General features: G+C 41.7%; 3 protein-coding genes and 2 long non-coding RNA genes across 8 annotated transcripts; 3 read left to right on the top strand and 2 right to left on the bottom strand.

Annotated features, from left to right (window-relative positions):
- Positions 1-1,173: 1,173 nt before the first annotated feature.
- LOC134193985 (dual specificity protein kinase shkA-like) lies at positions 1,174-4,585 on the bottom strand. 2 transcript variants are annotated; one of them, XM_062662864.1, is made up of 3 exons: positions 3,230-4,585; positions 1,589-3,173; positions 1,174-1,528 (listed from the first exon to the last, which is right to left on the bottom strand). In XM_062662864.1, exons 2-3 carry the CDS (start codon positions 2,821-2,823, stop codon positions 1,300-1,302), a joined length of 1,464 nt encoding a protein of 487 aa, XP_062518848.1. In that variant the 5' UTR covers positions 2,824-3,173; positions 3,230-4,585; the 3' UTR covers positions 1,174-1,299. The 2 variants fall into 2 exon arrangements, with proteins under 2 accessions (XP_062518848.1, XP_062518847.1); XM_062662863.1 differs by having other exon boundaries at positions 1,589-4,585.
- Positions 4,586-8,988: 4,403 nt separating this feature from the next.
- LOC134193692 (prostaglandin G/H synthase 2-like) lies at positions 8,989-10,078 on the top strand. Its single transcript, XM_062662529.1, has 3 exons — positions 8,989-9,036; positions 9,104-9,559; positions 9,608-10,078. The coding sequence occupies exons 1-3, from the start codon at positions 8,989-8,991 to the stop codon at positions 10,076-10,078; spliced, it is 975 nt and encodes a 324-aa protein (XP_062518513.1).
- Positions 10,079-11,910: 1,832 nt separating this feature from the next.
- LOC134194257 (uncharacterized) lies at positions 11,911-13,951 on the top strand. The gene is made up of 7 exons (XR_009972176.1): positions 11,911-12,227; positions 12,292-13,060; positions 13,114-13,193; positions 13,361-13,430; positions 13,571-13,644; positions 13,708-13,772; positions 13,839-13,951. It is a non-coding gene; the product is annotated as an uncharacterized LOC134194257 (long non-coding RNA).
- A 276-nt stretch (positions 13,952-14,227) lies between these two features.
- Positions 14,228-20,194, top strand: LOC134194203 (uncharacterized). Of its 3 annotated transcripts, none has more exons than XR_009972162.1 (3): positions 14,228-14,340; positions 14,415-14,488; positions 20,084-20,194. It is a non-coding gene; the product is annotated as an uncharacterized LOC134194203 (long non-coding RNA). The 3 variants fall into 3 exon arrangements; XR_009972161.1 differs by lacking the exon at positions 20,084-20,194 and adding an exon at positions 19,540-19,662; XR_009972160.1 differs by lacking the exon at positions 20,084-20,194 and adding an exon at positions 19,529-19,634.
- Positions 19,887-22,830, bottom strand: LOC134194202 (uncharacterized). The gene is made up of 8 exons (XM_062663130.1): positions 22,019-22,830; positions 21,786-21,953; positions 21,535-21,730; positions 21,316-21,462; positions 21,173-21,256; positions 20,800-21,102; positions 20,587-20,659; positions 19,887-20,371 (listed from the first exon to the last, which is right to left on the bottom strand). The coding sequence occupies exons 1-8, from the start codon at positions 22,686-22,688 to the stop codon at positions 20,015-20,017; spliced, it is 1,998 nt and encodes a 665-aa protein (XP_062519114.1). The 5' UTR covers positions 22,689-22,830; the 3' UTR covers positions 19,887-20,014.
- Positions 22,831-25,627: the final 2,797 nt, after the last annotated feature.

Genomic DNA, 25,627 nt, shown 5'->3' with positions numbered 1-25,627 from the left:
ATGTCGCTATGTACCTATGTTTGTTTGTACAAACATAAGTTTATTTGTAAGCGTGTGTCACGCTCGGACAATTTGTCTAGCCAATCAGCAATCGTTTTGGGACGCGAAACGTAGGTGACGTAACAATAGCATATCGGCGTGAATCACTCTCGGGAATTCGTTGAGCCAATCAGCAGTCCTTTTTGGGAGACCAATAATGAGTGACGTAACAATCCCACGCATTATGATAGAAAAGCCGAGATATCATATCCATAGTAAAAACGTTAAACCGTCAAACTGAGAAGTGCAGAGTAAAGTTCAGGCTAGAGTTGTACGCGTCTGTTACTTTTTTACAGAAGAATCGCATAAAAACGAATTCATCGTTCTTCAAGAAGCCAAGCGAAGGTCCCATGGGACCATGTGTGTATACCGTTGCGCACGACCAACATGTCATCCGCGATCTTCAAGAGAGCAATATGTTTTAGCTGTAAGTAGGACTGATGATGAACGATCGGCGTCGTCTTGCAAGAAAGAATCGTAGGAAACGTTGCGCTGCATGCTTTCTTCTGGGTCCGGTCGCACATCCATGTCGCTTTACAGTATTTCCCGTGCACGTACATCGATCTCTAGCTACGACGAACTAATTTTAATGGAACGAAAGATGATAGCAGCGGTTAACGAAAGCATGATAATCGTGTCCATTTCAAATGATGCAAGCAAGAGCGCTACATGCAGAATTGAGAAATAACGTGGATAACAAGCCCGCTTTGTGCAGGAGACGCAGCTGTCACGCATGTGCATGTACGGAATTCGAAGTGTAGTGTGGGACATTGATGGTATTTAGTTAATTATCTTTAATCACATCGACGCACCCTGGGTTTTCAAAGAATTATACGTTCTAGCAACATAATAATGACAATAAATAAACAAAAATTAAAAAAATTACATTGATATTCACAATAATACACACACACACACACACACACACACACACACACACACACACACACACACACACACACACACACACACACACACACACACACACAACACACACACACAGACACACACATTTTTTATACAGATGTCAAAAAGGTGGGATTAAAATGCCAGACATTTTATGCATATTGGTAGAAACTCAGCAGGTAGGTCTGAACAATTGGGCCAGATACAGCGTTTTTGTACAACTGGGCCAGCTACAGCATTTTTTTGTACTACATCCAAGAATGCACTAACTGTAGACTACTTGTAACAGCACATAACTGAAATTTTTTTCTAGCAATAAAACATGCTGTTTCTGAATAATTGCAATACAGCTGTCTAGATGGTATCTAGATATTCAAGTTGCGAAATAACTTGGCCAAACGAAAGTCTGTCTGATGGTCTGGGTGACCAGCAGTTTTTCATGATCATTGCTAACGACTGTGGACAATCCCGAGGAATTTCAGGTCTTTCTTTTCTAAGTACGGCATCACTCACTTGATAGTCAAATCTGTATTGATCGAATGGAAGCTCTCTTGTCCAGATCTCCCACAACACAATTCCAAAACTGCGAACAAAAATGCTAATATAATATGTATACACCGTTACTTGTATATGGTTTTTTTACCTGTAAACGTCTACTGCGGTATCATAGGGTTCGCGAAGACTCAATTCTGGAGCTCGCCATCTCTCTGTTCCGACACCTGCATATGACAATCCATTTCGTTTGGGAAGTAGAGAAATATATTCTTGATCTGAGGGACGTCTGCGTCTCATTTTTTGTCCATTTCTAGTGACGTTACCGGTAACGTCTCTTCCTAAACCGAAATCAGCCACTTTAACAATCCAGTCTTTGCTTACCAGTAGATTATCACTTTTCAGATCTCGGTGTATTCGAGGAGGTTCCAATGTGTGAAGAAAATGCATACCTCTTGCTGAATCCATGGCAAATGATAGCTTACGCTCATAGTCGATATCAATCGATAAATCGTATAGTACATTTTTTAGAGATCCGCGCTCCATATATTCCATGACAAGAAAAGGAACGTCACCTGGTTGTGACTTTCCTGCACCAATGAAGAGAACAATATTCTTGTGTCTTACAGTTCTCATAAACATTATCTCTGTTTCAAAGTCTTCTATAGACTTAGGAAGACCGACAGCCACCATCTTCTTTACAGCAACAGTGATATTTCTATAGAAGGCTTTGTAAACAGACCCAGATGCACCGGTTCCTAGTATTTCTCTTGCCGTCACTTCATCTTCATGTATTTGCCATGCATTGGTTAACACGTCTACTTCTCTTCGTAAATCACGTTCGCTTACTTTCTTTCTGTGTAGAACTAGAAGATAAGCTGTTACGCCAGCGGAAGTGACCGCAACAAATAGAATGATTCCTGATCCTATGAGAAAGTAGGTGGGATATTGGCATGTAGAACCAGTGAAACCAACGTAACATTGACAGACTGGTCTTAGACCTTCCTCGGTAAAATCAGCTACGCACTTGCCGTATATGCATTGATCTACGTTGCACACAGTACACTCTTCGATTTTCCGAGCTCCGATGTTAACAGTCAGTAGGCCATTTGGGCATTTAATACAGTCTGGATCAGCAAATTCCGTTTCTCTGTAATATCCTTTTTTGCAGAAATTGCACGGTTTGTCGGATATGTTGGGTGAAGTAAATCCAGCTGGACATCTGACTGCTAAATACTTGATTTTCTTGTCTATATAGTTGTAAACGAGAAGAAATCCTTTCCAATAGAAAGATTTCAATTGTTGTGCAGCCACGAGACCGAATGTACTGGGGGTTAGAGGCAACGATGTAACCAATTGCCACATTTTGATGTGTACAATAAACATCCATGTTTCTGCTCTGGAAAAATACGTATATTCTGTTTTTTTTGCCGGATATTCCTACAGTGATTAGCAGTTGACCTGGCGTTGAAGCAGCAGAATAACGGCACTGGGAAGCTTTCAAGAAATTGGGTCGTTTGTTGTCTGTTGTCAGTTCTGACCATCTTTCTACTTCAACTTCAAACACCCAGAGATCATTTAGACATTTGCCGGAATCATTTTGTCCTCCAAACACATACATTTTGGATTGCATCATGACTGCTGCGGGATGAAAGCGTGCGCTAGGTTGGACTATGTCTTTTGCAGCTTGCCTCCACTGAAACACTGGTTTAAGTTGCAGTATCCACGTTTCATCACTAAATAGGATAGCAGTGGTTTCATTAGCAGCTATAAAAGACATTGAATAACCCACTTTCATTGGTGAATTTGATATTGATCTCCATTTGTAGTCAGTTGCATTATAAATCCACGTTTTGATGCCTTCCTTGTAATAGGAAAGTGCAACAAAGCAACTATCGATCCAGCAACTAGCTACGTACATGTTTTGAGTGGGAAATTGTGTTTTGACTTTAAGGGACCACCGCATACTTGCTAAATCTAAGTTCCATATGATTTTACTCCACGAAGGTGTATCTGTAGGTGTCTCGGGAAAGTCTGTCAATAATGTTAAGTAGTTGCCTGTTATATCATAAGTTGATCCGCTGTCATCGTATGAGAAAGGTAGGATGTCAGGACCTGGCAATCTTTTCCAAAACCAAACGTTGCTTTCGTGATTAAATTTCCAAACTATTGTTTTGCTAGAACGGTGGTTTATTGTGAAGACGATAATGATATTCTGATCTTCAAAAATGCTGGACACTATTTGGTCATTCCAAACGTCTGGAATGTCGCCTGCAACACTTTCAATAATAAAGTTATTCCGTTTCAAGTCAAAATGGAGGACTTTCCTGTCACGAAGGCTGAAAACGATATAACTAGAGCTATTTGTTGCAACAGCACAGCTGAATATGTTGGATCTCTGAAAGTATCGAAATGGTTGCAAATGAACGGGAAGTGTACTGACAGTGGTCCATACGTCATTTTCGAACTTACGTAAAGCTTTTTCAACGGTATCGTAAAGGACAAGGCTCGAATATATGGAAGCCATGAGTTGAGTGTTTGAAGTATCTGAAAAGTTAGATTTTAAGGGAACCCACTTGTAGCTTTCTTGGCCTTGTCGACTAACACATCGCACTTCAGACATTGTTCTTGTTTTTTTTAGATTAATGTCAAGAGGGTTTCCAAAGGCCATGATAATAACAGACTGGTTGCATTGGCAATTAGTCTGTGACTGCTGAACAGCAAACGCCGTTACGTGGTAGACTTTGATGCGGTATTTCACTATCCAATCAGCAATGCCACCGTGTAATTTGGTTTTTTTCCAGTTGAGCAAGACTGTGTCAAATAACCACGCTTTGATTGAGGAATACAAACCATTAAACAGATCGGAATCAAAAGCAAAAATTTTGGAGCAAAGTTGAACCATGACAGGATCTCCCGATGTTCTTGGGAAATCGCCATTGTTTACTCTTTGCCACGAATTAGTGTTTTCGGTGTACAGCCAGTATTCATATATGTTGGGGATTTTATCCGAATTTCGAAGGAAGCCATATCCTCTTGAAATCAGTAAATGATGTTGTGATTGATTTCCAATCTTGACGCTGTATGCGACTTTTCTATATTCGATTACTTGAGGTTCATTGCTCTTCCAATTGTCGAAATTTTGCCATCCTCGTGTGTTAAAATCCAAAGGAAGCATTTCCGTGTCATTATTAATGATCACATTTGCAGCAGATTCCATTAGTGTTAAGCCGTCAACATGAGAACGTTTGCTTTGTTGTATGGCGCTTTTGACCAATATACATAGCCTGATGACTAATATTATTGTGGATTTCCACGACACTTGCTTTGCACAGCAATTCGTCGACATTTTGAGAGCATAGAGTTTCCGTCGATTCTAGAGACCGTCAGACTTCTTGAGAAATGCGTTGTCTCAGGATACCTCACTCTGCCTTCAATTCGTTCTAAATGAGCGATCAGTTGAGGCAAGCAATATATATGCTACGGTTCTGGGGAAATTTTCTCTTCTTGCGAAACAATTCCCTCTGCTGGTCTCGTCCCCGACTTTCCCTATCTACGTAATAGGGTTTACTTTCTATGCGCCAGTCCCTTTGCTAGGCACACCTCCACAAGTCCCTCTGCTGGTCTTAATTATCCCAAGCTTTTTCTATCTAGAATGGATTTTGCATTTTTATGCGCCAAAGTTTCTGCTCTAGGCACACGTCCACACATTTCTCTGTTGCATTGCCTTGTCTTCGATTTCCTTCAGATTTTAAGATAAGTAATTTAAGTAGATAGAAATGAGTTGTGAGCTAGGTCTTCTTGCATCGACGTTCCAATCGCCTGCTTTGAGCAGTCCGCTCATACAGCGGTTTGTTATTTTCGATATCGCTAGTCAACTTCTAGGGCTCGCGTATCGTCTCGCCCGACATATGACCAATGAGTATACATCACGTGAGTTTCGGTCATGCAGGCACGGTCTCGCAACTCGATATCACTCTTCGAACGCAAAACAACTTGACGCGATATACCATCCTCGTAGATTGTACTGTATGTGTCTTTGTCGCTATCGCTTGCTGTGATCTCTGTCTCGACGAGATGTGTACTACGAGTACATCACGTGAATTCTAGCATATAGCATAAGTCAGACTGTGAAAAGGCTTACAACATCGACTCGAGTGTTACCATGCAGGTCTTTTCGTATCAACAACACCACCCCTCGACATAGAAAACCGTTTGCGTAGGTTGTGTGTGTCAACATGATGCCCGATGCGTTGTCTAGTACACTACAAATGACTTCTGTGTAGTACATGCCATCAGTCACTGCGACGTCTCAGGTCATGTGGACGTTTTCTACGTCCTGTAGACGATAAACGACTTTTATATTGTCTATCACCAGTGTGAGGGACCGTGAAAGTGGATATAGAAACATCATATCTCTATACAATGTTTTGCACTGGTAAAGTGCCTAATGGTATAGAGTAGTCCCGGATCAAATCTCGGACATCGTCATAACTCGGACACCTGGACGTCTTCTGCTCGCTGCAATCTGCATTTGTTCTGTTGCTGTATCGCTGGCTCCAGTGTTGACCAACTTCGTGGCTGAGAAATGTCGGTAACTATTCTACCGTTGTTCCAACAAACCTCTCAGGGTGGTTTCATCTGTACTCGGACGCGCGGTATCTAGTCTCCGACGACTGCTCCAATGCGGGGAAGACTAACGGTATCAAACCTCTGGTTAGCTCGTTTGAGAGGTAACATGGTCGCAAAATGCTGTCGTTTGGCCAGTCATCTAAATTCTTGAAGACAGAAATTCCACAAATGCTTGCAATTATCCATTTACAAGATCAAAGGTACTGGTATCCATACAGCATCAGCATACACGCAGAAACTAACCACTATACACACGTGGTCGGCCTGAAGCCCGTTGAGAGCATCAGGGTCGGTAATTGCGACCAACTCATGAGCCTAGCTGTACGTACTTTCACTCAACACTGACACCACCTCATCAAACGCACACAGACGGATCGAGACAATGTTTGGACCCCAGTTTGTTTTGTCTGCATGCGTATCCTGGGCATATGCTTGGGCATAGCCCTATAATTGGGCATGGGCGTTTTTTTGGGCTGAAAGTTCTGACCTGTCGCACATGGGCGTTTAATAATTTCGGTATGGGCGTTATTACGAGCGGTACTTTCCTTGTGTATGCAGACTTGCTGTGATCACATTAACTAACTAGTTGTACGGTCTCAGTAGGCGCCTCGCGTTCCTCAGTAACACGTCCGACGGAGTTTTCACACCGTCTACTGAAACGCCGAGTCCTAGCTAGACAATACGTATTTGTTGAAACCCTGTCATGGAAGTAAACATGCAAACTTCCTAGTAGTTTAATAAATTACGTATATAGGCCTGGTATAGGTACCGTATTCCCTCACATAAAGGCGCGTGCGCTTATAAGTGAACTGAATAAGCGCATGCGCCTATACCTCGAGTACAAGCGCATGCGCTTTTAGGCGAGGGATAATCGTGTTCGGACAGCATCTGTACACGCGACATGCATCGCAAGTCCTATTCCCTTGAATTTAAGCGTCAGCTTCTCGACTCTCTGAAAGTAAACGACGGAAATGTTTCAAAAACAGCAAAGCAGTACGGAGTCCATCGAAAAGTCGTGCAGAGGTGGCGACAGCAAGAGAGCAGGCTTGATGAAGCATCCGAGAGGCGAGACGTCCCTACAAGCAAAAGAAGACGACTATTGCGATGTTATGCTGCACAGTCGACTGGCTGAAATGTTGGGTGGAGAAGATGTTAGCGAAGAATTATCGCAGTCTAGCGACTCGGAGTCGGACACTAGCACGTGCACTGATAGCGATGAAGAGACACTTTTAGAAACTGATGAAGACGACTAGGACCTGTTCTCACTGTATGTTTACTGATGCATTAGCAAATACAAAAATTAAACAAAAAATTTTATACAAGCGCATGCGCTTGTAAATGAGTTTTAAAAAGCGTTTTCTTCGGCAAGCAAAAATGCGCTTTCTCACTTATAAGCGCATGCGCCTTTATGTGAGGGAATACGGTAGTCGTCGTTTTGCGATCTTGATCAAGACAATTGAAATGTACAGTATAGGTATGGACTCGGTTCCGTTGTAACGATAGTGGTATGGTATTAACTGACATAGAAATTGATATCAGCAAACATTGACTATCAACAGTGTTAGATGCAGCACAGTGTATTAAAGGATTGATTGTAGTATGGGACGTGTGAATAGTTGACTGTAGGTGGCATTCAACTCCTGAAGGTGTTTCTTAGTTGTGATGTACACACAGTCCCTAGCTACAATACAAAAGGATGGGGCGATGGAAGTTCATGAAGCGTTTTCGCCGCCGTTTGGTCACTTGCATGAATCATTCTTAAACTCATCTGTAGTCGGACACGAACACACGCACACACACACACACACACACACACACACACACACACACACACACCAAAAGCTCGATGGAGAGTCATATAGGACCACGCCCATTTCTGTTGTGCGACCCAGATTAGAAGCCTCGCTACGCTCGACAATTAATTCCACACAAATATAGTAGTGTCTCAAAAAAATTAGTGCCTTACAATAACTTTGCTGTAATTTCTACTCATAAAATCACGGTTGTTTATTGGCAATTCAGTAAATTTGTTAATCACGTGACTATTTCCCCATCCTCTAGTCATTGGCCTACCTACTCCCACTCAATACTGCAACAGAAAGTAGTTGACAAAACAACCCATTACATAGTGAACATGTTTAGCACTCCCGAACTTTCCAGACAAATGAAACTACACAGATCTGTGTTTCCGGTGTCACGTGACGTTACCCAACTTGCTTTCCCGCTCTTAATAGTCCGTTTATATAATTATTCCAGTTGCACGGGTCACCATGCTCAGGTCATTGACTGCCCTGCTTCTTATATCAAGTCAAACTGGAGGTAAGAGACCCTAGACTACGCTATCTGTAGCTTGCAGACCATGAAGTAAACCGTGAGACACGCTACACATGCAAGCACGTGTCTCCATGCTGTAGACCGGTTGTTGCAACAGAGCGGATGTGAACCTCAAGCACTACTACTTTATCTACCTGCTCTACACATTCACTCACCGATTCACGTGATTTCGTTCACTCTTTCATCTTTCTGGGGTGCCCTCATTGCGTTTTCTCTATTCTAGCCTACAATTACAGTCAATGTTGCTCGTTCCCGTGTCACAACAAGGCATATGCATGGAAGACCTCATCTCACCGAAAGGCTACACTTGCGACTGCCACAGCACAAGATATTACGGTGAACAGTGCGACACGCCTACCTGGTGCACTTGGCTGGCGAATATCATCAATCCGAGTGCGGAAACCCTGGATTACTTGCGAGGCAAGTTTTAACCGATTTGGTCTCTTATTAACAATGCTAAACGTTTTCATGATTGGGTTGAGAGGCGAATTGTTTTTCGAGGCATAGATCAAGTTCTTGTACCTCCACAGTGGTCCACAGTCAGTGACTACAAAACGACTGATACAAGTGATGATGCGTCCTATTATGCCCGTTTGTTACCCCAAGTGCCAAACGATTGCCACACCCACGCAGGTATCTGGGGTCCAAAGAAAAAGAAGACCTTCCAAGTGTTGAGGTGGTGGTCCGACATCTCTTCAAGAGAGAAAAGTTCATACTCGATCCTCATAAAACAAGTCTGTTGTTGCCATTGTTTGGGCAGCATTTCTCTCACCAGTTCTTGAAATCCATGAAGGGAGAAGAGACAGAAGGAAGAACTTTGTCGAAACATCACATCGATTTGTCTCAAATCTATGGTGACAGCAAAGACAAGGAGCTAATGCTGAGAACAAGGAAAGATGGTAGAATGAAAATGCAGACTATCAATGGAGAGGAGTGGCCTCCTTATGTAGCCGATGTTTCGGTCGAGACGATTGTGTTAGAGGATGGATTGAGAACTGACAAGATGTTTGCGTTCGGTCATCCACTTTTCAATCTGTTTCCAGGTTTACTGGCTCTGTCTACCATATGGCTGAGAGAGCATAATCGTGTTGCCGATCTGTTGAAGAAGTACCACTCAAATTGGGACGACGAAAGAATATTCCAGACTGCCAAGTTGGTCAATCGTGTTCAGCAACTATGAATCAGTGTCAACGAGTATGTGAAGCAACTCGGCGGTGGTAGCTACCGCTTCACATTCGAACTGACCCTCATGCATGGAACAGAGATGCAGTACGGTGGTAATCGAATTGCTATTGAGTTTTACGATTTGAATTACTGGCATGCTCTCATCCCAGATATCTTTCACATCGGTGGCATCGACTACCCCATTGAGAATGTAACATGGAACAACGAGGTTGTTCTACAACATGGCCTTGAAGAGTTCTTCAGCTCAATGTTGAAGCAGATAGCAGGGCAGCCGACTCAGTTAAACTTCGGTAAACAAGCTCAACAAGTTGACATCAAACTTTTGAAGAAGGAAAGAGCGCTACGAATCCTGCTCTTTAATCAGTACTGCAAGATGATGGTTCTTCGTCCTTATGAGTCTTTTGAAGATCTCACGAATGACGAAGACATGGCAAAAAGGCAGAGTCACTTTACAAGGATATCGATGCAGTGGAATTGTTTTCTGGGATGATGTTGGAAAAACGTCGAGATGTCGGGCTGTTCAGTATGACTCTGACTGAGATTGGCATAATGCGTGCATTCCAAGGGATATTCGGCGATCCCCTCTTCTCTCCCAGCTGGTGGAGACCATCCACATTCGGTGGAAAGATTGGATGGCAGTTGGTGAATGCGAAGGTGACATTGCAAGATCTCATCTGCAGGAATGTGAAAGGCCGTTGTCCAACTGTATCATTCACAGTGCCAGACGAAGGGCATATTGATCTTCATAGTCATGATAGAAATATTTATTACTCGGATGATTATTTGCTAGTACAGTGGTTACTTGGTTTCATATTTTATTGTAAATATGCAACCTTGCATGGCTAATGAGTGTTTGCTGTTGTCAGGTGTGGCCGCAAATGTTTCTAATATTTTCTATTGCATTGTCTGATTCAAAATCAGCAGTTGGAGTAGCTTCTGTGCAGTCAATGTTTATTGAGGTTTTTGATGACTATGAAGTTGAGCACAATTGTGGATTTGGATATGGAAAGGGTACTGTTAATCGAAATGTAACAAGTTTACCAAGGTAGATTTGACTGATGGCTTATACTGTACTATTTATGTATGCATTTGCATGTGTGTGTGTGTGTGTGTGTGTGTGTGTGTGTGTGTGTGTGTGTGTGTGTGTGTGTGTGTGTGTGTGTGTGTGTGTGTGTTGTGTGTGTTTGTTTGTGTGTGTCTGTCTGTCTGTCTGTCTGTCTGTCTGTCTGTCTGTCTGTCAGTCTGTATGTCTGTTCGACCATCTGTCTGTCTGTGTCTGTCTGTCTGTCTGTCTGTCGTCTATCTGTCTGTTCATCTGTCTGTCTGTCTGTCTGTCTGTCTGTCTGTCTGTCTGTCTGTCTGTCTGTCTGTCTGTCAGCGTGGTAGGCATGTGACTTTATCATGATGTTGTCAGTCTTTCAGTCTAGGTGTTGGTACTTGTGCTTGTACACCGTTGTCTAGAGGTGTGTGTGGCAGCTTCTATTGCATAGTATTCTGCATGCATGTTCTGCCTTCTCAGATTATTCTGACTTGCTTGATTAGTTGCTTGTTAGTTAGCCAGTCAGTTTGCATTCATGTTTTGGTTGCCTCCGTTTTAACTACTTGTTTAATTATTGATCCACTTAGATATCTGTCTTTCACCTTACCTGTCTACTTGTCATTGCTATTGTGGTGTAAAGAGTGCTTTGTAGTTTTGTTTGCAACAATAGTGACCACCAATTTTTGAAGGGTGTTGGTTGTGTTCTTGAAACGATACCAACTTGTAAACCAAACTTACATGAAACGAACAGATAGAGCTCGAATGCCTCGTATTCTTTCACTTGGTACAAGCATACGAATGAACTTTATATTATGTTTAGTTGATTCAATTTCCTATTCTTAGATGAGGTTTGTGATGTACAAGTGAAGCCTCCTCATGACTTTGTGTGTAAAAAGGAAACTAAGTGAGTGGTCAGCATTAGTATTCTCTCTTGATTTTACTGATTTCATAAAGATTCATAAATTTTGTTTTGTTTATAGTTGATTTGTTGATTCTGGTTTGTCTTTAGAGTTAGTCCTGCGGTAATTCTAAGAGAAACGAATGCCCCAGTCCTTCGCTGTTACGGGACAAGTGGTACGGTAACAGCAAAAATTTTCACTAATAAATCGAGGACATATATGACATTATATATATATATATATATATATATATATATATATATATATATATATATATATATTATACACAACACAATATATTTCTTACAAGTCCTAAAGGAGACTGATATTCGTGAACTGGATCACCGCTTGCTGTGGAAGTTGTAGTAGGCAGTCATGGATACTACTGCTGTGGTTGAAGGAGGAGAAATACAGCTTTTGCTTTAACCAAAAATTAGATAACACTAAAAGATATAGAAAAGGGATGGGTTTGGCTACACGAGATTAGATTCTTAGTTGGTCTATATAGAGCCAGTAAGGTTTGCAGGATGTGGAGACTTATGAGTTGATATTCGAGAAAACAGACAGAAATCCCTAGTTTCAGTACCAGCTAAAGCTATCTCCTACTGCTGAAAAGTTGAAGGCTCGAACCGATTTGTACATACAGAACATATCAGAGGATGAACAACTAAGAATGGCATTAGAGCAAAGTCAGTGTACGGGTAATGAACTATAACTGTTCGTAATATGCAATATGATTGAAGTGAGAGTAACTTTATGTGTTAGTGGAGAACCAGACTGCATTAAAAGTGTTACCATATAAGGAACCGACGAGTCACGTGATGAATAAACAGGCACCATTGAGACGAGATAAACCCATATCTGAATTGTCAGAAGAGGAACAGATTCAAAGAGCTATAGAAGAAAGCAAGTTGTTATTAAACAATCAACACCATCATAATTGTGACAAGATGGATTTCGAGACAAACAAAGAAAATTGGGTTAATTGGTCTGAGGATTGCAGGCCAATTGGATGGAACTGATAGACATTCTCCAAATAGTGAGTCTGTTTATGAAAGCAGTGGAAACACATCTTTTTCGTGTATGAAAAGAAAGAGTTTGTCTGGTGATAAACAAAAGCGAGAGCTAGAACAGTGTGGAGCCGATCATTGAATTAGTTGAAGACAATAGCCCTTCGAGTCGCTCGAGGAAACGACTTTGCTTAGATACACCAAGCACAGAACAGCTGGCTACGCAACTGAGTGGAGAATACTTTAGTGTCACACCTGTTCCGCCATTTACTTTGTCAGACAGCGATGAAGTTGAAGAGTTCTCTAAAGCCATGTTTATTGATGCCAGTAGTGGCAAGCAAGATGTTGATGGAAATACGCCAACGGAGGCGAGTAGGGAGAGCTTGCAAGATACTGACAGCCATGAAACAGAAAAGAAGAACTTAGCTAAAGCCATGGCTTGCAGCTTGGCTGAACATCTGAACATCATGATATGATGACCGAGGAAGAACAGTTAAAACATGCTTTGAGTCTGAGCTTACAAGGTAACTTATATTGACTCTTTTCGTGATGATTTAGCTTTATGTTTTTTGTTCAGAGTGTGGAGATGTAGAGTGTTTGGATTTGGGTGAAAGCATTGATGATGAGATGATACCGGACAGTGAAGTAGAACCAAAAGTAAAACAATTCACAAATAATGCACACTACTGCATACACACACACACACACACACACACACACACACACACACACACACACACACACACACACACAACACACACACACACACACACACACACACACACACACACACACACACACACACATGTATTTTGAATGTGTAGATTGGCAATGAAAGACATGCCTATCGTCTGGTTAGTGTGGTGAGTCATATCGGAATGGGTTCAAGAACAGGTTATTGCAGCTCGAACTTGTCAATCACTTTTGTTCATTAGTTTCATTGTCCTACTGTATGTCTTATGTCTTACGACAATGAAATGTCTGATTTTTCTACTGACCGTTGTGAGACTGTAGCATAGTTATATTATGCGTAGGGCATTACTTGTGTGATGTATATGATCCGACTGCAAAAGTATGAAAAAGCTGTGACGATTCTACTGTTAGAGATGTAGTTGCCATCATTGTTATCACGTATTATCGCTTTACTCACTTGTTGTGTGTCTAAATGCAGATTGAGAAGTTGGAGGTTCGACAGAAGAGAAGTACGACTGGCTACATATTCTTCTATATGCACAAGTAGATAATTGACTATATCTGTCTGTGTTTGTTAATTAATTCATTAATTAAGCACATCTTATTTAGAAAAATATTTTCTGCCATTGACATTAAGAAGTCCTGAAGATTGTTATATTGATTTGAATTCTTTTGTAATAATGAGATAGTAGAACAAAAGGATTAATAGGCGACCGTTACAATGGACAATAATTAACAGCCTTCAGATTGTGGTCACGCGTCTTTACTTTTATCATTGATATAAATAGACAGAGTTTAGAAGTTGCACATCGTGTTGCAGTTTTTGCACAAAGAAGGTTATAGTAGAGCCTTCGAGGTACAGTAGAACCTCGCTAATCCGGACCTTGTTAATCCAGACCGTCGCTAATGCGGACGACGCAAAGTTTTTTGGGGGTCCACTTCACACACACATCCCGGATATATAGCCCGGATAAGGTTAACTTGCACGTGCACGGTAGACCAGTCTCACGTGCACGCATCGCTTACGATCATGATTTAGTAGTTCGAAATGTGTTGTTATGCTAACAAATCGTGGGAATTGCGCTTTCTCTGCGAGCAGCTACCACACTGAGTAAGCAACAGTGGCAGTGAAAGGAGAGCCCCAATACGGGGAATGTTGGTTGCTACAAACCGTTTTCTTTGCAGAAATCGACTTTCTCGAGAAACTGTTGACTCCAGAAAAGCTTTACGTGATGCAGTTATTATACAAGACGGCAGAGGTTTGTACATTGTGCTAATTAATTGATATTAGTTGATGAGCTAATTATTAATTTATTAGACTAAAGTATTTAGTAACATTAAAGCACAATTTATGTATTTATGGTAGTATTTTAACCTTAAATATGATTTGATAAATAATAATTTGTAATTTATAAGTGTATATACAGTAGTGGACAAAAGTATTTGCTGGGCAAAAAATTTCAAGGGTTTTTCAGTATGTCTGTGTTTGGGTGGAAGCACAAAATACTAATAAAGCGACTTCTTGGTCAATGTTTGTCATGCAATGGCAAAATTGAGACTAATTGGTATAGAATTGAGTCTAAATCAGTTGGTTGTTGCAATTTGAGATTATAGTTACAACCTAGTTTAAAGCCGTTTAAGTTTACATTACAACTTATCAAAGCATATTCAATGCAAACAATATTCCAACCTTTGAAAACAAACTAACTTATCCATTTGTGCTCATATCAGCACTTATTTTCATTCTGTAGGCCAGAATATGATGAAAAATCAACAAAAAAACTACCCGGCAAATACTTTTGTCCACTACTGTATATACTAGTAACTATTGCAGAAGAACCTGTTTATTAATCATGTACTCTACTGTTATCGCAATTAATTTGTTTGCATAAGAAATGTATGGCAAACAGACAGGATTACAGGAAGTTGTTGATCTGGACAGTCTGTTGCCACAGAACACAGTTTTTCATTAGCCTAAAATACATAGAATCAATCCATGATCCATTTTAACAATAAAATTAAAACACACACAATGAAGATGCCTATTTTTCTAGTGGGTGCACAGTTTGCTGGACATAAAACAGGAATGACTTGTTCTGAACACTCATTCTGAACACTCTAACTACAATCTGTTCCTCTCTTTATATCAAGGAATATTAACAATCCAGGACATTTGTTTTAATTTATATGGTCAATATTGATTGGAGAAGGCAAGTGGTTCAGCGAGGTCTGTCACATTCCTGACACTTTGAATCTTGAACTCTTGAACTTGAGCAAGACACAGCAATTTCAACAAATTCTGTCACACAAGCCAGCCTCTGCTGTTTCATTTGGTGACGTGACTAGCTACCAAATGTCTAGACTGGCATGGGACAGATGGTTGCCTGATACACTGCTTGAAGGTATGGCATTGCTTCTCAATCGCTCATCACAAGATTGTCTTGCCTTGTCCTATCTGAAGTTTGCAAATTCACGTTGAACAAATCCATAGCATCAGCTCTGAACAACAGAAAGAAGATTAGACTTATATTCCTGATTGTCAACGTACAAATTGATGCCATAACTGGATCCTTTGTTGCATCAAATACATTGATGAGTGGGAATCATTGGACAGTGGTTGCTTTAGATTTGAATTCAAAAGCTTCCTTCTATGGTGACCCATTGGGATACCCAGTTCCTAGCAACTTGTTGGTAGAACTAATACAAACACTGGACTATCTAAGCACTGCCTTAGGTGAAAGAGTGGATATTCATGATTTGATTCCTATGCATAGGCCGACATTTGACAAAGATGGAAAACATGCATGCTCAAGGCATTGCAAAAATTTCCCAATACAAACATGTTCTTCTCTTTGTGGGGCTATTGCCTTTGTTTTTGTGGCAGTTGCAGCATTTTCTCCAGAGAATCTGTGGGCATACATCTGTTCACCACAGCTGTCCTTCTATTGTGACAAAGCAAAACTCAAACTTTACGTTCAACCAAGCCATTATGCTCACTACCTAAGGAATACCTTGGCAGTATGGCTGCTTTCTGATCAAATTAAAATTTCAAATATCATAGATAAGTCCATATTAGCTGATGAAAACTTACAGTCTCAGCAAATCCAAAGCCACCATCTCAAGCAACCTGAACGCCGGAAGCTTTGCTTAAGTTTGATTAAAACATTAAAGACCAAAGTTTCAGGAGAAAAATGCAACTCTTCAGCAGCTTCACCATGCAAAGCAACTACTGATCAGCCCTCCTGCTATATGCCTGACAAAGGAAACAAAGTCGGTAGAAAGAACTTTACTCTCGCTAAGGCCGTTTCAGCTGGCAAGAGGAATCCTTTCTTGTCTAATGTAACCTGGTGCACTTCTAATGAGAGTCATTCACAAAGTACAGAAGCTGACAATGTCAGTGAAACCTCCATGCCTGCTGTAGAACAAGTCAGTTTATGTGAAGAGATGCACTTTAAGCACAGACACATTTCAACAATTTCAAACTACCAGTGAAGCCAATCTAGAGCACTCACTTGATGCCAAACACGAATGCGAATCTAATTCAAGCCTCCCTACCAGTATTATACCCTTGCTCCCTCAGCAGTACAACTATTTTGTTGACTCCTATTGTCAGCATGAATCAGAATGCTTCCTAGGAGCTGAAACAAGCAACTTTACTTTAGAAGCATGAACAAGTGCCAATTGTGAAACTGCAGCTGTCCAGTGGATTAAACATTTTGAAGAGGTTACTCGAGTGTTACCATGCAGGTCTTTTCGTATCAACAACACCACCCCTCGACAAAGAAAACCGTTTGCGTAGGTTGTGTGTGTCGACATAGATGCCCGATGCGTTGTCTAGACTACAAACGCCTTTTGTATAATACATGCCACCAGTCACTGCGACGTCTCAGGTCATGCACGTTTTCTACGTTCTGTATAAGACAAATGACTTTTAGATTGTCTATCACCAGTGTCAGGGACCGTGAAAGTGGTTATAGAAACATCATATCTCTATACAATATTTTGCAACGATGAAGTGCTCAATGATGTAGAGTGAGTACCGGATCAAAGGACATCGTCATAACTCGGACACATGTACGCCTTCTGCTCGCTGCAATCTGCATTTGTTCTGTTGCTGTATTGGTAGCTCCAGTGTTGACCAACTTCTTGGCTGAGAAATGTCCGTAACTATTCTACCGCTGTTCGAACAAATCTCTCAGAGTGTTTTCGTCTGTACTCGGACGCGCGGTATCTGTAGTCTCAGACGACTGCTCCCATACGTGGAAGACTAACGGTATCAAACCACTGGTTGGCTCGTTTGAGAGGTACACGTCTCTTCTTTCTTCGTTCGTCCTATCTTCACTCTACTGCTTTCGTTTCGTTACTCAGACTCGTGGGCACACGTACGTGACCTAATCTCGGACACCTTTATTGAACCAGTCTAGTGTTCTGCGACCATGGAATGACAACACAAAAGGAAATATTCTAGTGATTCGATGGGTTTATTCAAGTTTGTAGGAGCTTGTTGTGAACAGTTAGACCGAAGTCTGGGTATAATGTTCGGGAACTTGAGGCTAGACGGAGACTGTTGAAGAATCGAGATCAGGCCATTTTGAGACTGAAATACTAAGGTCGAATTGTTACCGTTAGCCAGTCGCCTGAGTTGCCTCAGTTCACAAGGGAAAGACTGCATCTAGCAACACAGAGCCTTCTAAATTGATTAACTTCAATAGCTATTTGTCTGGGAGACGTTATGTGGACACGCCAATGAATACATATTGTTGTTAGCAGTGGAAATACAATAGGTATCTTTGTATGTACATGTGCTGCATGCATGTAGCTACAGTATGCAAACAGTGTAGACAGACTTTGATAATCTGCTGTAATCAGTTGTCAGTTGGGTGTCATAAATATACTCCTAGTGATTCTGTGATACATGAATATAAGCCAGTGATGCTGTGAATGTCCATTTGTACATTCACATTTTAAGACAGTGCTGACTAGCTGTAGCAAGTACGAGGAGGTTTCAATCTGAATTACCTTAAATTGTTCGTATTCTCTCCATGTGAATAGGAAATCTGCAACCGACCAATGATGATTGGGATATTTGCAGAAAGTGTCACCATCTTGGCATGGAAAATGTACTACTGACGTATAAAGAGCCCTTTCGTTGTTCAATCTGTAACTCTAGTTAATTAGCTATGTAAATCCTATTCATTTTTAGCACCTTATAATTAATTAATATTTTTAATTGCTTTTGGCACTTTAATTTATTATGAGTTAATTAAAGGACTGCAGAGCTAAGACAGTAAGTTATTAGTATTTACAAATAAAACTTAACAAACACTAATTAATAATTCAATTTATTACCTGCAGCTGGAAACATACTGAGATAAAGGAAAATACGGTATAGGTTAGAAATGGCATCCCGTCATTGACCAGGTACAGTAGCCTTAGTAATCAATGAATTTTGGCACTATAACAGAGGTTAGGAATCCCGCAGACTCGCGGGTCAGTACACGTAAATCCAGATTTCGCTCTCAGGAACCACGACACGGCTCTCGGAGAATCCCATCGATTGGCATGAACCCATCGAGTCACTCAGACACTGTGTGTTGCAATTTTTTAGTCGCAACTCATCGGAATAATTCAGTCAGGGTTAGGTCACGTGAGTCTGACATTTTGCCATCTACTCTGAGGAAAGGAACAGTACAGTAGAAAGAGCATAATCTAAAGTAAAAAAGAAGAGACGTGTATCTATCAAATAAGACCACTTGCGACCGCAACCAGTTTGTAGTTCAGCCACGGGAGTCGACGTCCGAAATTACCTACCCAGCGTCCGATTAATTAAAGACGCGAAAGAACACTAACCGATCTGCTGGAACAACCGTGTAGAAGCTGGCAACAGTTCTCACGTATGTGGTAGCTAGGCGCCGGGGCTAGCGATACAAAATCAAACCAAGAGCAAATCACAACAAAAATAGGCAAACAGGGTGTCCGCGTTTCGACGCTGTCCGAGATTTGATCCGGGACTTTACGTCCTACCATCACTAGTGGGACAGCTTGTTACAAGAAACCACACAGTCAAGATGTATGGGTGATGAGAAGTAACATCATTGTGTGTCTAAAAGGTTCTTGCTTTGCATGATAATAATAATTATTATTATATAATTATAACTCACCCAGATTTTAGTATTTTGCCTTTACTTCCATATACAGTACCTACCAGCAATAGTTTTCCACAGATGTTGAAGAATGGTTCATGTTGGGAGGATTTTTGTTTTCACTAAACTGAACGTCCATTCTGTGTTTGATTTCAGTTGTTGTGCAGAATTCTTCAACCATTGGGAAACATGCAGAGGCAGTCAACGTTTATATTTGAATTGGATTTAACTGTAGTCGTGTGATTTGATATAACATTATGTAACTGTTTCCAAATGCTGCAATGGATGGGGTAATCACGTATTGCCATTTGTGAGATCTTAATAATATTGCCACTAAAAACAGTGTGCAATTGTTATAGTGAATCCAGATTTGATGTCTCTGATTACGTACGTCTGTTGTTGTATTATTCATATGCCGGTGCACACTTTATCAGTGTTATGTACTAATATGTGACACGTTTATATACGTACACGTTTGTATACGTACAACTTGTTATTTGGATTGTACTGTGAACCGAGGAGTATAAACAAGTAATCTTTCAGCAGTTCAAATCTGGAAAGACCCAAACAGAGCGAGCAGTTTTTTTGTGAAAACAGAATTTAACTAAGCATGCCATCTTGTGTTTATTGCAAACGTAAAAGTTACAAAATTTCATCGAGACAACCTTCCTTGACTTCATTGGGACTTTGTATTTGAACTTTATCGAATAGAACACAAAGAATATTCTTCGTTTTGTCTTCAATGACGTCTCTGAAGGACAAGGCAACAGCGTCTCCGTGAGTCAAGATGTCATCCATCACCACTTGCAGGGTGAACTCTCCACCGAATCGTTGTCTGCATTCAACAACGCTGCCCTCTTTGGTGTACAAAGGCGGGGGTTGCAGATCACCTTTAATCACGCACGTCTTCTGTTGTGGGATGTACTCTACTTTGGGCTGTGGTATCATTCGATCCATGATAATGGCAACACTGCTTGGAGTCGAAATGACATCATATGGCTGACAAAAGAGCTCAGTTACATTTATGACACCCCCCCCCCACACACACACACACACACGCACGCACGCACACACACACACACACACGCACGCACGCACGCACACACACACACACACACACACACATGCACATGCACACGCCCACACCCAATCACACAACAACAATAACAACAACAACAAAAACAAAGATTTTGTAGAGAAAACAACTTGCATACTGGCTGGTGGGCTTGTTGCACTGACATCCGCAGACCTCTTGAACCATCAAATCCTACTCCAGGCAACATCATTCTACACAAGAGAGAATAAATGCTCAGAATAGTGGCAAGTAATTATTATTACTGCTTTTACATAAACTATATAGTATAATTTATTATATTATTGTATAATACTTTAGTTAAGAATTCTGCAAAGTTGTCTACTTTTCTTACATTCCAGGCATGATTACTTCTGGTTTTGCTGTTTTTCCTGGTTGTGTGAAATCATAGTTCCACGGCTGTTCGAATCCAATATACGCCTTGCTGTTTTTCACGTGCAGTCTTACAGTGGGTGGATTTTGGAAGTAACTCTTCAGCATGGAGTTGGCTACGTCCACCATAGTGGAGACCGGCTCTACCTTGCTCTGATTGGCGATGCCCTTTAACCACGCTTTAATCATCTCAAACACTTGGATGTTGTGTCTAATTGTTGCTTGATAAAAGTCAGGTTCTGTGACAGATTCTTTAGTCCTGCTTCTAGGATTATGCACAAGCGGGAATTTTTAGAAAGACACAGTTAACTGACATGTTATGTTGTTATATATACCTTTCAGCTTCTGTTAGAGACCGTCCAATGAAGACATGTCTGATGCCTACCATTTGTCCTGGAACTCCTTCGGTGTAGTAGAACCTGTCAGACAGCGTATTAAGTATTTGTCTATTATTAGAGCTTGCAACTAGTTGTGTTACCTTTGATTCCTGTCGTAGTCCAACCATTTTCCCTCGTAGTTTTGTTCAATCTGACGTCTGAATGCCTTCTTACATTCCTCTAGGTTTCCGTACGAAGAGAAATTGTGAATCACAATGATATCGGGAAACTTCTCTTCAGGAATTCTTCTGTGTTTGCAGACATAACACACAACAACCTTTTACAAATTAAATCTGCAAGGTGGTACTGTGTTTAAATACGCTGATATCCCGTTAGCTGCCGCGTAGTCTCTCTTGAATCCGTGCATTGCTTTACGGACATGCTCGAGGTAAAGCTGATCTGTCAGAGTGATGTTATTCATGACGACAACGACGGCGGTGGCCAGATTAAGCGCGAGCTGCTCGATAAACCTGTCAACGTATTTCTTGTAGTAGACAGCGCTTCGGTCTTGCCCAACTAGAGAGTGTAATAAACTATGCCGATCGGTGTAATAGTATACACAAAAATTTACCTCGAACGGGTGCGTCAAAACCTGCTATGTCTAGGAGTGTGAACCGTGAAAGAATGTCTCCATTTCCTGTCTTCATACTGATGCCAGTCGTGCGGTATCCGGCTCCTTCGGGCAAATTAGTTTTTCCAATATGATTCAGGACGTACGTTTTCCCTTTATTGTACAGCCCTACAAAAACAAAATCAAAAATAGGTTGTTGTTTATAATTATGAGACTTGGTCAATTTTGCTTACCGACAACAGCAACGAAGATTGTTGCGCCTCTTTTTGAATCATATTGTAAGTGAAGTGGCTCACCTACTAATGTCGACGACTGCGCTTCTTCTTTTGATTCAGAGCAGTCACTGTTAACGTTGTTTAGAGGTTTTACCAAGTCGCAGTCGAGGTTAGATGTAAGGCCGTCATCGAGATGGTCAACATTGGATTCTCTTGTTGGCCCGACGCTCAACCAGGAAAGATGATCTTCACTCTTTAGCTTCCATGTCTCCAATTCGCGATGCAGACTATCGGCTACAACGGCTACTCCCGTCAAGACTCTGTCCGCCTCCTCTACTTCTCCGTTGATACCAGAAATCTTGTTTGGACTCTCGATTTTGCATTCAGCAGTTTTTGTGTTAATCTGCTGTCTGTGTCTGACAGACCGACTCGTGGAGGTGTTTGGGGCGACATTCTCTGACTGTTTGACCTCGGTCGCATTAGCTTCTGTAGGTGCAGAAGTGTCTTCTTCCGACCCATTGAAGTATCCGTTTACCGTGCCATCAACGAGATTCAGCTTAGACATCTGTCGTTCAATTTCGGGACATCTCACTTCCCAACCGGGATTTCCGTTTGTCAGCTGTTCGAACGACTCGATGTCGACAATGAGGTCGTAGTCAGACGGCACGTCGTCACGAGGAGTGGCCATATTCCTCTGGTCGAGTTTGCTTGCCCCAGCTTTGTCACTCGTCGGTCACTACGTTAGCAGAGAGCCAACTGAAGATGCTAGACGGTTTACTTGCTATTATATAGATAGAGTTAGCATGTATTTTCGAGTCGAAACTAATAGAGTTAGGTCATTGTGTGAATCATACTTCCTGTGTAAACTCAATATTGTGCAAGATTTCCTGTTTCTCATCCTCTAGACCCCATTTGATTTCATTTACACACTGGTTTTTGAAAGAAGTGGAAGCACTGGCTGTATAGTTGTATACGTAGTATTGCAAACCCAGAAATATGCCAATTTACGAATAGGTAAGGAACCTACATACGTTTGCGTATTCCTGTTTTGTTTACGGCCACGATATTGGCACGACTTGTACCACTATTGTGTAGGATTACCCGTTTTCAAACGTCATACATGGGGTCTATGATGTTGACATTTCTAGGTTAGTATTATCAACATAGGATACTAGCAGTCCCTTTCGGTGACGAAATTGCATGGATATATGCATGTGTAGAAAGAGAAATCCAAACAGGTAATATGCTCTACTGTCTTGAACTTCTGCATGTGCATGATTGTAAAATTATTGTCATTTAGGAACAACCGAGATATTTTGGTGTTTGTGTACAGAAAGTTGAATTTTGGAAGTTGCCAAGTAGTGACCAAACTGTTTTTCCTCTCTAACAGGAAAGTAACAGGAATCAAAATTGATGAAGCTCATCGAAATCGAAAGTGAAGGTAGGAGGTATGTAGAAGTAATTAGCTACTTACAGTAGTCTCTAAATAATTTGCATGGCTTGTTTGTTTGTTTGTGTGTGTGTGTGTGTGTGTGTGTGTGTGTGTGTGTGTGTGTGTGTGTGTGTGTGTGTGTGTGTGTGTGTGTGTGTGTGTGTGTGTGTGTGTGTGTGTGTGTGTGTGTGTGTGTGTGTGTGTGTGTGTGTGTGTGTGTGTGTGTGTGTGTGTGTGTGTGTGTGTGTGTGTGTGTGTGTGTGTGTGTGTGTGTGTGTGTGTGTGTGTGTGTGTGTGTGTGTGTGTGTGTGTGTGTGTGTGTGTGTGTGTGTGTGTGTGTGTGTGTGTGTGTGTGTGTGTGTGTGTGTGTGTGTGTGTGTGTGTGTGTGTGTGTGTGTGTGTGTGTGTGTGTGTGTGTGTGTGTGTGTGTGTGTGTGTGTGTGTGTGTGTGTGTGTGTGTGTGTGTGTGTGTGTGTGTGTGTGTGTGTGTGTGTGTGTGTGTGTGTGTGTGTGTGTGTGTGTGTGTGTGTGTGTGTGTGTGTGTGTGTGTGTGTGTGTGTGTGTGTGTGTGTGTGTGTGTGTGTGTGTGTGTGTGTGTGTGTGTGTGTGTGTGTGTGTGTGTGTGTGTGTGTGTGTGTGTGTGTGTGTGTGTGTGTGTGTGTGTGTGTGTGTGTGTGTGTGTGTGTGTGTGTGTGTGTGTGTGTGTGTGTGTGTGTGTGTGTGTGTGTGTGTGTGTGTGTGTGTGTGTGTGTGTGTGTGTGTGTGTGTGTGTGTGTGTGTGTGTGTGTGTGTGTGTGTGTGTGTGTGTGTGTGTGTGTGTGTGTGTGTGTGTGTGTGTGTGTGTGTGTGTGTGTGTGTGTGTGTGTGTGTGTGTGTGTGTGTGTGTGTGTGTGTGTGTGTGTGTGTGTGTGTGTGTGTGTGTGTGTGTGTGTGTGTGTGTGTGTGTGTGTGTGTGTGTGTGTGTGTGTGTGTGTGTGTGTGTGTGTGTGTGTGTGTGTGTGTGTGTGTGTGTGTGTGTGTGTGTGTGTGTGTGTGTGTGTGTGTGTGTGTGTGTGTGTGTGTGTGTGTGTGTGTGTGTGTGTGTGTGTGTGTGTGTGTGTGTGTGTGTGTGTGTGTGTGTGTGTGTGTGTGTGTGTGTGTGTGTGTGTGTGTGTGTGTGTGTGTGTGTGTGTGTGTGTGTGTGTGTGTGTGTGTGTGTGTGTGTGTGTGTGTGTGTGTGTGTGTGTGTGTGTGTGTGTGTGTGTGTGTGTGTGTGTGTGTGTGTGTGTGTGTGTGTGTGTGTGTGTGTGTGTGTGTGTGTGTGTGTGTGTGTGTGTGTGTGTGTGTGTGTGTGTGTGTGTGTGTGTGTGTGTGTGTGTGTGTGTGTGTGTGTGTGTGTGTGTGTGTGTGTGTGTGTGTGTGTGTGTGTGTGTGTGTGTGTGTGTGTGTGTGTGTGTGTGTGTGTGTGTGTGTGTGTGTGTGTGTGTGTGTGTGTGTGTGTGTGTGTGTGTGTGTGTGTGTGTGTGTGTGTGTGTGTGTGTGTGTGTGTGTGTGTGTGTGTGTGTGTGTGTGTGTGTGTGTGTGTGTGTGTGTGTGTGTGTGTGTGTGTGTGTGTGTGTGTGTGTGTGTGTGTGTGTGTGTGTGTGTGTGTGTGTGTGTGTGTGTGTGTGTGTGTGTGTGTGTGTGTGTGTGTGTGTGTGTGTGTGTGTGTGTGTGTGTGTGTGTGTGTGTGTGTGTGTGTGTGTGTGTGTGTGTGTGTGTGTGTGTGTGTGTGTGTGTGTGTGTGTGTGTGTGTGTGTGTGTGTGTGTGTGTGTGTGTGTGTGTGTGTGTGTGTGTGTGTGTGTGTGTGTGTGTGTGTGTGTGTGTGTGTGTGTGTGTGTGTGTGTGTGTGTGTGTGTGTGTGTGTGTGTGTGTGTAAAGTCAAAATGTTTTTGCTTTACTGATATAGTCCTATAGTAATTTCCAAAATATTTAAATCAAGTTATAAGAAAAATCAAACTTTGTTCTTGACTGGAAACTTATTACGTAAATAGCTTTGATTGCGTGATCTTTCACAAAGACACGATTTGCAGGCGAAGCCAGTGGCATGAACACAACTAGCCTACTAGAAAACTATAGTAGTCTAATTAGGTTGCATGTTTCTAGATAAGGTCATTTGGCGACAACGTTTGCGTTAGATTATAATAGTAGCTACGGCGCGGTCACACTTGTCTTT

The sequence above is a fragment of the Corticium candelabrum genome, chromosome 18, assembly GCF_963422355.1.
Source record: "Corticium candelabrum chromosome 18, ooCorCand1.1, whole genome shotgun sequence".
Classification (NCBI taxonomy): Eukaryota; Metazoa; Porifera; class Homoscleromorpha; order Homosclerophorida; family Plakinidae; genus Corticium; species Corticium candelabrum.
The sequence above is the reverse complement of the archived record's forward strand: the minus strand, read 5'-3'. Positions and strand labels throughout refer to the sequence as shown.